The sequence below is a fragment of the Streptopelia decaocto genome (assembly GCF_964273445.1).
Source record: "Streptopelia decaocto genome assembly, chromosome: 1".
NCBI lineage: Eukaryota > Metazoa > Chordata > Aves > Columbiformes > Columbidae > Streptopelia > Streptopelia decaocto.
This window is the reverse complement of record NC_138663.1, coordinates 43,474,799-43,489,483: the sequence shown is the minus strand read 5'-3', so window position 1 is coordinate 43,489,483 and position 14,685 is coordinate 43,474,799. Positions and strand designations below refer to the sequence as shown.

At 40.4% G+C, this 14,685-nt stretch overlaps 1 protein-coding gene across 1 annotated transcript in view; it reads left to right on the top strand.

The window, feature by feature from the left end:
• ANO4 (anoctamin 4) overlaps positions 1-14,685 on the top strand; it is a gene marked incomplete at its 5' end in the record, with an annotated part of 123,973 nt that overhangs the window by 80,707 nt on the left and 28,581 nt on the right. The window contains 2 exons of the mRNA XM_082043757.1: positions 5,981-6,063; positions 12,559-12,699. Coding sequence (XP_081899883.1) covers positions 5,981-6,063; positions 12,559-12,699 — 224 coding nt within the window. The remainder of the gene's footprint in view (positions 1-5,980; positions 6,064-12,558; positions 12,700-14,685) is intronic.

Genomic DNA, 14,685 nt, shown 5'->3' with positions numbered 1-14,685 from the left:
CGATGCCATTCCGAGAGAAGGTTAACACCTTTAGAAAATGGCTCAATGTGGGGCCTCAAAAATGGCATCCATCTCACAGCTCTGGGTGCTTGAGCTATCCTGATTTAGCCATTGTTCTCCTGTTCTTACTCACACTGCTCCAACTGGTTTAAAAAGGTGTCCAAGTAATTATTATAATCTCCATTTTAAACTGCAAATCTCTCTACTGAGGGACAAGAGATATCCAGGAGGCAACATCAGAGCCATCAGGACAACATAGATTAGCCTACCGGTCTGTCTCAGTTCCTTCCTCCAAAACTATGGTTTTGTCTTAGTTAGCTAATGAAATTAAGTCATGCCAATCAGTCCTATTCATGGCATTTCATATCATATTGTTGTGGTTTACCCCAAGATGGCAATATAACCATGGTACCCGCTCACTCACCTGCTCTCCTTTCCCCCTCTCCCATGAATAGGGGATAAAGTTGAAAGGGAAGCGAGAAACTTAGATTGAGGTAAACACAGTTTAATAAAATAACAGAATACTAATACACTAATACTAATACACTACTAGTAAATATATATAAATAAAATATATATAAAAATAGAAATAAAAGATACTCAAGGCAATTCCTCACGAACATGCTGAGCAGCCAGTCCCAGGAAGCCACACCCCAGTCCCAAAAAGAGGGAAAAAAGGAAAAAGGCAGAAATGCTCAGAGGCCTCTGTAAAATGGCAAAAAGCTGAACTAAACATTCTGTACCAAAACTCCCCTGGCGAGAGAGAGACCAGAAGGCCCCACTTGCCTTAAATAATAAGCATGACTCTAATGGGATGGAATACTCTCATTGATCAGTCTGGATGTCTGTCAAGCTCTGCCCCATACATGTCCCCCTTTCTTGAAGCCCCACACCTGTGGGAAGAGTGCTCAGAAAGTCACTGGTCGTCAGACCAGAGCAATTAAAAACATTAGCTCTGTGCTGGGGTGTTATCTCTTGCTCTCAAACTAAGTCCAAATAATGAACATGCTAGCTATGAAAAAGAAAGGTTTCTAACTGCACGAAGAAATTTAACCCATTTTCAGTCAAACCAGCACACATTTTGACACTATAAATATCACAAATTACATTAAGGAAAAGAATCCACAGATCATACAGACCTTATGTATTTCCTTGGTATTTCAGCTTTTTTTAGAACCACACCAGAGATGAGCATCGCCAAAAATTTCTAAACCGTAAAGATTTTTTTAGACAATGCTCACTCAGCTTTTCCAACTTCTCTCTAGATGTGCTCTATTGAAGTTGAGAATTTCCAACAGAGTTTAGAGGCAGGAACTTCCACCTGAGCTAGGAAAACTAACGGGTTAGTGTTGCTGAACATTTATGTCACTATTCCTAACTGCTGGCGGGCATGTCTTTGGAATGCAGCTTTTTGCACCAGTGCTTTTATTCCTCCTTAATGCTAACACTACTTTCAGGAAAGAGCTGCACTCACAGCATTGCTCCTGTGTGTTAGCACTGCCCAGAACCAGCACTGCAGGGAAAGCAGCTCTAGGTAAGGGGAGTCCATCACTCAGGTAACCGTGCCATGTCCTGCCTCAGGGTCGCTGCCTGGGAGCAGGGTGAGCATCCCTGCCTACAAAATGTTGTCGGTCCTCTCTCTTTCCTGTCCCTGGTTGACAGGAGCTGCACCACACTTTGTATAGCCTCTCTTTCCTCCCCCTCGTTCAGCATCGCTGTCAGATTCCCAGACACAATTCCCTTTGGGAATACCTCCCCACCAGTCTGCTGGGACTGGGAAATGCACTGCCCATCCATGCATGCCTAGAACCTAAGCCCACAGAGAGATAAGAAAAAAACATAATAAATGCTGCCCTCTGGATGATTTGGCTGGTGGAGAAGCCACTATAGGACAGTGACTGGGGTTGTTATAGTTGTAACTAGTCTCGGGAGCTGTATTTTGTTTTTGTAAACTGTATCCAAGATTCTCACCTTATCTTGAAGTTTCACAGATTGTATACAAGTTCTTATCTTAGTCTGAGAATAGAGAACAGAAAGTTGGTTCTCAGTTAGTCCTCATCTTATCTTGAAAGGATAGGATGTGCCTAGGTTGCACATCTAAGAAATCCAAGAATTTTACATGATTTCACAATGAATATAGGAATAGTGCGCATGTGCGGTGACCAAAGGTGAAAAGTACACGGGTGAAGAAGACTCCTTACTTCATCCTGAAGACCCCCTGAACGACCACCAGAGGACACTGCGCATGCTTAGAGTAGTTCCAAGGTGTTGCAACTGATATTGTGAAATAGTTGTGTAATCTGATGAATATGCAATACATACGTTGTAGCCCTAATGAATATGTATGTAACCAAATTGTATAAATGTAGTGAAGTTCGAATCAGTGGTCGAAGCCAGCTTTGGGTGCAAACCCCTGGTTTCCCAGCGCTGAAATAAAAGCACCACATACAACTACGACCGTGGTTATGTGTCTCGTTTGCTAACAGGGTGAGAGCTTTCCCCACCACTTTTGCTGGCTTACACTGTGCTTGTGAGATTGCAGCCAAGAGGGATGATGGGGCAGCCACAGGAAGGAGGTTGTGAGTGTAGAGTAATGGTTTGGGGAATGGAGCCGTTCTATGGCTCCACCCAAACTGTAGTTTCTTAAAAAAGACTTTGCTGAGAAAACAGTGAGATTGTGGAGATATCTTCCATATAGTTAGGCCTAAAGCAATATTAGAACACTTCCCAGGGATTTTCTGGAATTGTATTTAGGAGTTGGCTTACTGCCTATTTTAAATGGATTTTCGGTCTGCAGTAGGCCTATTGGCAGCTGCAGGCATTACCATCATCTCAGTAAATCGTACATGAAGAGAGGAAACAATGATAGCAGTTTGATTGTGGAAATGTTTTTTCTGTCAGCATGAAATAACTGGCAAGTGCATGACAAATTGGCTGTGGAAAGTTCAGCCTTCTAGATGATACAGTTTGACAGACACTAGCATCTTAAAAAGAAAATAGTTATTCTCAGATAAAAAACTAGGTAAATTTAATTATCAGTTGACTCCTAGTATTTTGTTGTAAAGCCAAATGGAATTGTAGCATTTGCTTTTCCAGTTGAAGTATTGGGAAAAGCTAGTGCAAAGACGTCATTGTCGAGATTTTTCCTGAAGCTCAATAGCAAAGTTCTGTAACAGTCCGATAGGAGAGTCCAGCTGCTTATCACTTTTAATACTTTGCTAGAGACAAGGTAGGCTGATGATAGTTTCTCTGTCTCTTTGGGGGACTAAGTGACACAAGAAAAGTCCTTTTTGAAATTTCTTCTTGTCTACCTAGAAGCATGTTTCCTTTGATAAAAGAAGTAGCTTTAAAGAGTTTGCTGAAAGGGAAAGTTGAGGTGGGAAAAAAAGGCTTGGTATGAAGAATTTAACACTTTTTTCAAGCAATAAGAAATGCCAACATAAAACATGCTTTTTCTACGTATATCAGTTAGTCTAATAAAATCTATTACTTTCCTGCAAACCTTGCCTCTAGCATAAGAGGCATTGATCTGCTCTCTGAGGATACAGAATTTAAGGAGGTTCTTTAACTATTCCTGGTATCCAGAATATATTCCAGTAGTCACGATGGATATATTAAATGATGTTCTGAAATACAATAGGCACAGGATTTCTGAGACAAGGTCAGGATTATGCTATTTTCTTCAAGAGGCCGTTTGCATTACAAGATAAGATCACGATGTGTTTCAAAAGCATCTGAGGAAATGATGTTAAGATAGATGTCTGTACAAGTGGATGTTGACAACTGAGCTCTGAAGCAGGGCAAGCATATTATAGAAGAAGTTAGCAAAAGACCTGGGAGTTAAGGTCAATGAGAAATTCAGAACTCCAAGCAGGATTTTTTTGAGAATTCCCTGCACCTGGTTTAAACATATCAATTGGAAATTGGAGAATGATAAGTACAACTATGTCTTGTCTAGCTGTCAAAGTCAGAAAAGAATGCTAAAGTGTGATATAGGGTATTAGCAATCACTTGACTAGAAAAGAAATTTCAAAATGCATGCAGTACTTTTTAGGAGACCCCAGTAGTACAGTGAATCAATCAAAGATTATTATTTATAGCACATTTTAAAATATCTAGCTAGGGAAAAATGCATACTGACCTGGATAGTGGGAGAAAAGTATAGCAAAGTAAAAGCTAAAACAGCACTGTGCATATCATCCTATTTGCTACTTAACGACTTGAAAAAAGCTTTCTAAAAAACTTCAGGAACTGCACATTCTTACTCTGACAGGTGTTAAATATACTAAATATAATAACTATAGATTCCTGACTCCAAGTGTGTGAAAAACAAGAAAGAAAAGAAGTACAGTTCAGCACAGACGTATCTGAGATGTTCATGCCTATAGACCCATATGCCCACTCGAGTCCTGCTTCCAGCTGCTTTTTGGAATGGAAATACAGTGGTACTAATCAATCAGGCTTTTTTCTCCCCATTCTCCAAAAGATGCAGGACTGCTTGTTTAACCTGTACAAAATAATTCAAAATGAGCTGATAGGAGAGAAGCAGCCCCACCAGAAGACAAGTCAAGGAATGAACAATGTGGTGGTTCAGCAGCAGTGAAGCCTCATTAGCACTTACTAGTTTTGCTGATCCCAACGAATCATATTGCAAAAAGTCATAGAAATGTTAGACTCGGGAGATTGAATTTACTTTCTTTATTAGATTAAATCGAAGCAGCTGGTTACCCGCTGTAACATAACTCCAGCTTTCAGAAAAAGGGTGATGTGATATATGAAAATGCCTTCAAACCAAAAAGCTCCCTCCTTAAACATGCTTTTGATATCTTATCTGCTCACAGGGTAAATTTTCTAAGCATATCTTAGCTGCCTGGGCTAATATATTAAAATATAATAACTCTTACTAGCTAGAAATTCACTTTCACCAAACTGATGCCAGTGTTTAATATCATGTGGTGTCACTGTCAATATGCTGCAGTAGGGCAGATAGTCCATTAAGGAGATGATTTTAGAACTGGATGTGGAACATATCGCCAGGCTATTGTGACAGTGTTACAGCTGATACTGTGCTATAGCTCATGCATAAATAGGTTTATGTTCTCAATGGTTATCAGCCTGATGCTTTTAAGTGAGCAATGAAGGGTAGAGTCAAACCTCACAGTGGGAGAGGAAGCCTTTCCATTGATTTGTGTTAGCTTTAGGCAGCTTCTACATTTTTTTAAAAAATAATAATAATAAATAAAAAACCACCCTGTATCCATGAACAGGCTCACTATTAATCTCCAGAATATGAACATATTAATTTATGACTGACTGCTTCCTTGATTGTTCTTTCCATCGCAAAATGGCAGCACAGTCAAGTACAGGCATATTACATTATCTTGAACTCTCTCAGAGCTGTGCAGCACAGAATGTTTAATTGTCAGATGTTAATGCCACACCACATGTGCACACTCATATAGTGTGAAATAATTTGTCTGCATTAGAAAGGTGTAAGACAAAAGTTCCTGTTTCCTCAGTAGTACTCTGCAGGTTTGCACATGCACTGGAATGTGCTTCCTCTGGGTTAATTTCTGTCCATTGCACATGGTCTTTAAAGAAGGAAGGTTACTTCTTTATCTACAATAACCCCAAGAAGCCTTTAGCTTCATCAGAAATCTGCTATATCTAGTAATGATGACTCACAGGAGCAATTTTATTCTTTGAGAGTCCTCCCTTGGTTGGTTAGAAATTAAACATTCTAATTTAGCACTAAATGAAATCTCTAAAGCCTCAATCATACTTGAAGCAAGCTAAGTAATCCTTAGAAAGCAATGCTTTTTGAAAGCAGTTTTGATCATCAGCATGATTTGCTGTTCAAAGCAACTCATTTATGCAAAGAAATGAAAAAGTGTAACAGCTTCATTCAACAGTTTTGTGATAGGAGTTAACCTTTTCTTGACTTAAAAACTATTTTGTGTTTCGTTTCTATTTGCTTCAGCAACTGTTTTTCTGGAGTTTTGGAAAAGAAGGCGAGCAGTAATTGCCTATGACTGGGACTTGATCGACTGGGAAGAAGAGGAGGTTCGTATAAAAAAAATACTTAATCTTTAATAAAAATATTTGGATAAAAATGTAAACACGTTTTTCTTTTGGTTTTGTTTTTAATTCATTCTTCAGATCTTCATAAACTAGGAAATGAGCATCTTTCTCCTCAGATGTTTCCTCTGGAATATGAAGAAACTTTACCCAGGACAAACTATCATTTCTTTTTACACCTTTGTAAATCTAAATTAATTTCAACATAGCAGTGGCTGTCATTGTGGGAGATTTCAGGGGAAGAAAAATGCACTTTGGAGAAAGCTAACAAATATTGCTTTTGAATCCAAGTAAATTCTTGACAGCCCTGGGTTCCATGAATTTTGGAAAATTAGTTTTGTTTATTCTTTTAGATAGCCACTAAGAATATTAATGGAGAGGAAGCTTTGTGAGGCTTGTACCAGCCTCTGAACATTCAGGTGCTGGCTGCCGCAATATACAGTGCTGTGGAGAGACTGAGGGAGACAAACAAAGGGCTTAGTTCATCCCCTGTTTGTGGAGGAAATCCCCTTAGGAAGGAAAGTAAAAAGCAAAAAAAAAAAGCCTTAACCTTTTTCTTGGTGGTTACCAGGAAGAAATAGCGTTCTCTTGGGATTGAGAGCTGAGGTCTAAGTGAAACTAAAAGGTTTTTATTATGAAGGAGAAAAGCAAGATTCAGTGAGTGTGGCAGAAAAAGTGCTCCTCAAGTGGGATTTGGACATACAGGTGTCGCCAAATTCTGCCCTCCTTCCTCTCCAGAGACTATCCTGAAGCTCTTGGAGGCTACTGTAATGGTCTCAATGCAGCTGAACTTCTATATTGCTGCGTCTGTAGAAGAATTTATTTTTCATTAATCTTGCCAGCAGAGAAACAGACTTCTGAGTTATGGGATTTGTGTCTCTACAAGGCAAAGTAGTTCAATGAGGCCATGAGATGGTACAATTGCTCAATTACTGGTAGGATTATTTTTTTTTTAATGCTTAATGACTAAGAAAATAATCCAGGAACATAAAATGACATAATTTACACAACTCAAAATCAGTTTCTTTATAGCAACAGGAACATAATTATTTGTGCACATATGCTGTCAATTCTTGGTGATGCTTCAGGACTATTGTCATGTACTTAGAAAATGCTCTAATACTGATTTCGTTCTCCTGAGATTAGCAGCCAGCTCTTGCCAATGCTGATGAGCCACAGAGAGACCACACTAAGATAGTCCTGCCTGAGGTTCAAATATTGGTCAGGATTGACCTGCTGTGCCCGTGTCCCCTCATGGCTAGTTCCAAAAAAAGCCATTGCTGCTGCTGACAGCTAAGGCAAAAGATGGATGTACCAAGTTGCAATTTCCAAGTCAGGATTATAGTTCACTCTCCCCAGAATGAGAAAGAGCCCTTAACATGCCCTTTTTATTTTTTCCCAGGAAAACTGGTCTTGCAGATGTTTATAGTTTGGCATGTTATACATCTGCCCTTTTCACCATTTAACCTACTGGGCTTTGGTATTATGCTGATTTATAAAACCATCCATCTGAATCTTCTGTGATCAGTTCATTTACAAGTATTGAATTTCCTGGGAAGGTTGTCCTTAAGTGATGCTTTGTTTTTTTTTGGTTTAGGTTTTTGGGTTTTTGATTGGTTTTGGTTGGTTTGGATGGTTGGTTGGTTTTGCTTGTTTGGGTTTTGGTTTTGTTTCTGTTTGTTTGTTTGGGGTTTTTTGTGTTTTGTTTGTCTGGTTTTGGTTTTTGTTGGTGTTGTGATGGTGGGGTTTTTTGCCCTTTTTTTTTTCTTTCCATTTAATAATACTAAGTGGTATCTGGCTGCTGTGGCAATGCTTGGAGAAAACTTTTGCTCAGGTGTGAGCACAACAGCTCCAAGCCCATTCAGGACCACTCCCCATTCTCTTTCCCTCTCCTCTTTATGCACATGCCCAAACTCTGCTTACAGCCTTGCTGCTGCTAATGAAAGTGTCTGTCATCTTGCAGAGCCTGGAGGAAAGCATTCCCACGGAAGATTCACTCTCTGCTTTCTAAGGTTTTTTGTGAGAGCCTGATCATGCCTATGCAACTAAGCCTTTCACTGGAATAAACAAACACTTAAAAAAAAAGGTAGTAGAGTTGCTAGATTTTTCCTCTTCCAGTCAGAAAGCCTGAAAGAGCTTCTGGTAGTTGAAACTATCCTCATAGAAATCTGGTGTTTATTTATGATGTCTATTAAATAATATTTTTTTTTAATAAGAGCTGCTTGTGTTCCGCTGGCAGATTAGTTCTGCTTGGCCTGCAGGATGACATTTGCCTGTCAGTAATTTTCAGAGGATACCTGCTCGCTGCTGATGGTCAGCTGGTCTTTCATTCTCACACTGAGCTTTTTCCAATGAGCTCTGTTGACAAGACCTCAGTCAGGTGTCCTGGGACAGTGGTGAGTGTTCCTGCTCCAGAGCTGTTCATTGCACCTTCTTGCAGTTCTAGAAGGAGTTTTGTAAGTCTGAACAGCAGGAGACAGCGGTCTTTTCAGAAGCAGTGTGCCAGGTAGTACTTTTCTTTGTCAAATTAGAGGTTAAAGATGCCAATAGAAACTCAACCGGCTGCTTCTCAAAGATTTATGTGACCAGCCATCAGAGCATCAGTGTCTCATTGGGATGAGACCTCCCTTCTTCCTTTGTTCAGCATTCAGTGGGATCCCAAGAGCGGGACCTGATTTTGTCCTAGAGGTGTTTTCTCTGAAGATGCTACAGCTGCCAGTGCCCATACCTACTGCAGAACTCAAGCATGTCCTTGCTTTAAGGTCAGCTCTACGAACCACTGTCTCCTCTTCTTGAGTAGCGAATGCTGCACTTTTCCATTGGCACTGGGATCTTTGCAGAACTTTTCCCCCAAGACAGTCACAGTTCTACGAGCAGCTGATATCCCAGCTGAAAAAGCGTAGCGATCATTTCCCTTTTAAGGGGTTCAAAGTCCACCACTTTGCCATCGTCTTCAGCTGCAAGCCGGATGATCTGCAAACCACAGGCTTCTCAAGGAGACTTACTTCTGGGGGTGCTACCATTGTCCCAGTGGTCAAGATTCAGATTTTCAAGCTTTTACAAATCCCTTGTCTACATCTGGTCTATAGAGGACAATATACAGAAGACAATAGCCCACAAGCACCAAGATGGGGCCTTATCAATGCTTTAAAATATCTTAAGGGTAGGTGTCAAGAGGATGGGGCCAGAGTCTTTTCAGTTGTCCTCAGTGATACAACTGGGGGCAATGGGCACAAACTGAAACACAGAAGTTCCATCTGAATATGAGGAGAAACTTCTTTACTCTGAGGGTGACAGAACTGTGGAACAGGCTGCCCAGAGAGGCTGTGGAGTCTCCTCTGGAGACATTCAAAACCCACCTGGACATGTTCCTGTGTAACCTGTTCTAGATTAATCTCCTTTAGCAGAGAGGCTGGACTAGATGATCTCCAGAGGTCCCTTCTAACCCCAGCCATTCTGTGATTCTGTGATATCCTTGGACTAGGAAGGACTCCTGCAAGAATTCGCCTGTTGAAGGACTCTGAAAACTCCTGAAAGAAAACTATGTATTTCACAAAAAGATTGGAGTAGCTCTTCTAGTCCGCAAAGCTCTGGCCTAAGGCAGTGACATTGATCTTTATTTGATACTCCAGAAATCAGTATGGTTTCTCTTGTGAGTAGAGAATTGGACTGAGCCATGTTTGAGAAGTGAGAAGGAAGGAGAACAGTCTGTTTTATGTAGATTGAAAAAGACACATCCTGTGGAGTCTGATCATGAAGTTGCACATGTCAGCGAGATGTCAGTGAGTGTTTTGTCTCCATAAGGTGAAAATTTTACTCCTAAAAGTGCTGCTTTCTAATATAATCACTGCTAATTAAATTTCCTCTCTACATTCCATTCAGTTATCACTGGACAAAATCAGTCAATTCCTTTTATTAGCTATTTCAAAGAAATAAATTAAAGAGTTCTAATTACCAAGCTTTTGTTAATGAACATTGTTATTTTTATTAACATTTTCTGCCACATCTAGCTTTTGCTTGCTTTAATTTTCATTGTCAAATTGAAAAACAAGGTTTTGCTACAGAGGGAAATTTATTAATTCCTACCAACAATAGATCAAATAGAACCAGCATTTATAAGGCTTCCTATCACTTTGGTATCACTTTTCTGTTCTAAATGAGGAGACAAAGAAATGAAATAATGAAGACAATGGGAAGGAGAACTAAATTTGTTCAGATATGCAACCTTGTGAATTCCTTAGCATTTTAGATTTTCACCCAAGGTAGGCATGCAGGACCCAGGCAGCCCCTGTGGCATCTGGGTCCCGCAGCCTGGGGACATGGGCTGAATGTCTCTGCCTCTTTCAGCCCCGCACCTCTGGATTTCCTTTTCTTGTAAATGAGGTGGAAGGTGGGAGATGTGGAGAGTAACTGGGTCTTGGCTGGGTGTGCAACAAGAAACTAACTGCACAGAGTTCCTGGCACTCCCAGCTGAAATATGGCTTCTGTTGCTATTTACAGCATCCATTTTTTTCTTCTTCAGTGTCACTTCAGTGTCATTAATCTCAGCTAGATATGTACTGTCCTCTTCCCGCTCCAAGCTGCACTCAGTTTCTCTTAGTATCATTAAACAGGTTCAAGGTTTCATGCCAGAGTTTCACTTTTGTGTGGAGATGTATCTATAAAAATAGCATTTGCATTATCTGAATTGAGTGGAGATCATAGGAGTTACCTAGATTCATGTAGGGGTGGATACGACAGGGACTTCCCTACAGTGCAGATTGTAAAAGACAATCAAACCTTGGCTTAGAGGCAGCTGCGGAGGAGAAAGGGTTTCTTGTATACGACTCGGAAGGTCAACTGCCTTGCACAATCTACAGGGTGCAATTCTCAAGTTCCCTGCTTCAGTGCTGTCACACTCTGTCCTTTTGCATGTCCCAGGGCATACAAGAATACTGCTTGTATTGTTTATCTTGCTAGATTGTGATCTGCTCAGCAGCCTTCATCCCTGATATGGCAGAAACAGTTTGAGCAAGGTAGAATAAAAGCAAAGTGTTACCCTGCCTCCACAGAAACGTGCTTAGCCTTTGTACAGAGCTAATGTAGGGCTGATTCCCTCAAGCACATAATTAGTTACACAGGCATTGCAGCTGAGCATTCATGCCTCTTAATTTTTTTTAATATCATGTTACCAGGTTGCTGCTTGAATTTGGGAGAATAAGAATTCCCCAGGGGAATTTTATAAAAAGAATGTAGGATTTTAGGATATCTTATTTTTATTCGCATTCTAAAGGCTTGTGTGAGCAGTTAACATTCACCTATTTCAATGCAGTCATTTAAGCTCTGGGCATTTACAACTTTCAATCAGTCAAAGTTCAACTAAATGCCTTTGAAGGGTGGGAAGTGACTGAAGTTGGTAATCTGGGTACTTGGTTGTCACAGAGAAACAAACACATAGCAGAGGCCTGGCAGAAAAGCTGCAAAGACCGTCCATGGTGGCCTTTGTCCTCCCTTGTAGCCAGCTGTACCATGGGCCAGTTCTCCAATGTGCACCAGAGCATTGTAAAACTTGATCTAATGTATACGGACTGCCAGCAGCTGTGAGAGTCCATCTTCACAGCCTGATGCTTTCTCTGATCTCTCATAGCATCACTTGGGTGAGGGGGCACAGGACACCTGCTGTTGGTGAACTTCCAAGATGGCAGGGTGGTGGGGCAGGCCCATAGCAGCTGAAGACCGTGTGGTCTTACCTGAACTAAGGGTGACCCCTGCCTTCTGACAAGGCTGTAAATACATGTAACCAAGTGTCTCCCCAAGAAATCCCCAGGTTTCATTTCAGAAGTGAGTTTTTATGGCAAAGCAGGACTTGACATTTCTGCTGCTGAAAGCTGTTCCTGATAATAACACTGTTCAAGTTAGGAAGGAATATTAGATGGCATGGCTCCTTCAAAAGCTGACAAACTTTTGCTAATAACAGGAAGGTAACCAATTACCCAGCAAACAGTAGTTACGCTTGGAAAAAGGAGGGGGTTTGGTTGTTCGGTTTCATGGAGATTTTTCTGTTTGGTTTGGTTTTTTTGGTTTGTGGGTTTTGTTGTTGTTGTTGTTGGGTTTTTGTTGTTGTTGTTTGTTGGTGGTGGTTTTGTTTTGATTGTGTTGTTTTGTTTTTTCTCCTTTTTGCTTCCTTGTAGAATTCTAGTATCGATAGGATAATATCAGGCTGTAAAACTCTGTGGCATCAACCTGAAAATTATTTGGCTTACAGCCATATTGTTTAGATGAGTAGCTAATTGGGGAGTTTACTAGATATTCCCACTATGGTTTTATGAGTCCAGTGATTTATTCTAGTTGTCACGAAGGAGACCTGATTTCCCAGCTCAGCTTTCCTAGTAGCTATGCCGGATGCTGAATTCAAAGAATTCCCAATAACAGTGATCTGAAGTTTCCTACAGAATCTTTCCTAGCTGTGCTGTATGTGAACATTCTCTGTTTTCTCTTTAGGAGGAAATACGTCCGCAGTTTGAAGCCAAGTACTCCAAGAAAGAACGAATGAACCCTATATCTGGGAAGCCAGAGCCTTATCAAGCATTTGCAGATAAATGCAGCAGACTCATTGTTTCTGCATCTGGAATATTTTTTATGGTTTGAGAACTATTATTTATTTACCAGTTGAAAAAATACAAAATAACATTATCTCCTTATTATCTCACTGCTTAAAAGTGAAACAAGCCCTAGCATATTTACTACAGGCTGAAAACCTGTATATAGCAAATCACCTGAGTTTCTGTACAGTCCTCCACTAGTTTAGTCTCACAGATAGCTAAGTCATTTCTTCAAGGCTATACACCTAACACTATATGTAACCACATAGGTGCCAGAATAGATCACATTTAGGCATCAACTTAACTCACTGATTTCCTTGCCTTCCCAGTGCTGAGTGATGGGTAGACATGCCATGGCAGTGGCAGTTGTTCTTTGTAAACTCTACAGAGAATCTAAGTGCTTAATGATGTTAATATGTCCTAGTTTTTCAGTGTATTGAAGAGGTAAGGAAAGAAGGTTCATATTTTTAGTGCAGTTGAAATTGAGAAACCGATGTTGCTTGTCTAAAATGAGTCATCTCTCCCCGCTTCCAAAGTGCAACATAAACACAGCAGCAAAATCTCTCCTAAAAGAGAGCTGCATGCGTTTCTGCTGAAATGCTCCCATTCTATAACTTCACTGAAGTTGTTATTCACATCACAAATGCAGTGGTCTTGAAAACACAGCTGACATCAACTCAGAGCTTCATGGAATTTAGTAGGGCCTTCCCACAACGTTAGAAAATGATACATGTGTAGAGCTTCGGGAGCTGTGGGGAGCCAGGTGGGTGAGCCAGCGCAGCAAATTTGTGTTTGAATGAGATCGGAGGGAACAGGGCAGAGGGCTTGTAAGAAACTGATGACTTCAAAACTGTCCAAAGCAATCTTGGGCAAGAAAGGCAAGGGTGTTATCAAGATGAACTGTGCTCTGGTATGTCAGGTGGATGGACAGAAACACATAGAGAAGCACTGGGCACAAGGAGCCAACATTCCAACTCAGTCCTTGAAGACACTTCCACTCAAGACTGCAATCTCTGCGCAGAATTGATTCTACATCTGCAACATTTTGCATATTTTCCCTATGTCTTTTTCTTGAAGGGAGACAGTTTTCACTTCCTACCCTTTGCAAATACAGTCATTAATCTTCTTAGCCTAGTGACAGATCTTGCTCAAAGTGCCACAGAAAGCAGCCTTGCTCTGAATTGTGTGCACCACAAACTGTCCCCAGAACAGTCCTTGAAACAGGACAAGGATTACTTTCACTGAAGATATTTTTTATTGCTGGCAAAGCATGGACTTCCAATGAGTTAGAAAAACTCTGAATTTTCCCCCACTTAGGTAAAAATATTCCTTTAAAATTATAGCTTTAAGCACAGGAGATATAATATATACTTACCAAATCTTCAAGTTAGAGCAGTTCTCAAAATTTCACGGTGCTAACTCTCCCAGTGGAGTTACTAATAGACCCTGAACTGTGTTAGTGGTTCCCTGTTAACAAAGGAAATTGGTCCTTCTTCCCGTCAACACTATGCAGGGAATCCAGAAACAATCCTTCACATTCACACACATTTTTCTTTTTCTTCTGCACTGGGATTATGTCAATCAATTTTGTAACTCATAAAATATGAAACCAGCTTGATTAGCACTCAGTGTTTTCAAAATCATTTTGCACATTCAGTTAGCTTAGATACACTTCAATTTTGACAGGTTTAAGTTGACTAATGTATGACCTTGGAATACACCTATCTTTTGCAAACAATCATCTATCTTCTACCAAAGAAACTCTCCTTAGCTAGTGAGGTAGCTAATGGGTACTGTGTCAGTGTTCCTATGAAACAAGTCACCCACAATAATTCCCAACTGTTTGTCCTTGTGGTGGCTTGCTAAACTGTCACATGAACTGGTCACGATGAAAAACAGTTATCATTTAGTGCTCAGATGTTGTACATGGAACATCAAGTGATTTAGCAGCCTGTCTCAGGTGCATTATAGCTGTCACATTTGCTGGAAGTCTCATCAGAGAAGAAATTACAATGGCTATTGAATT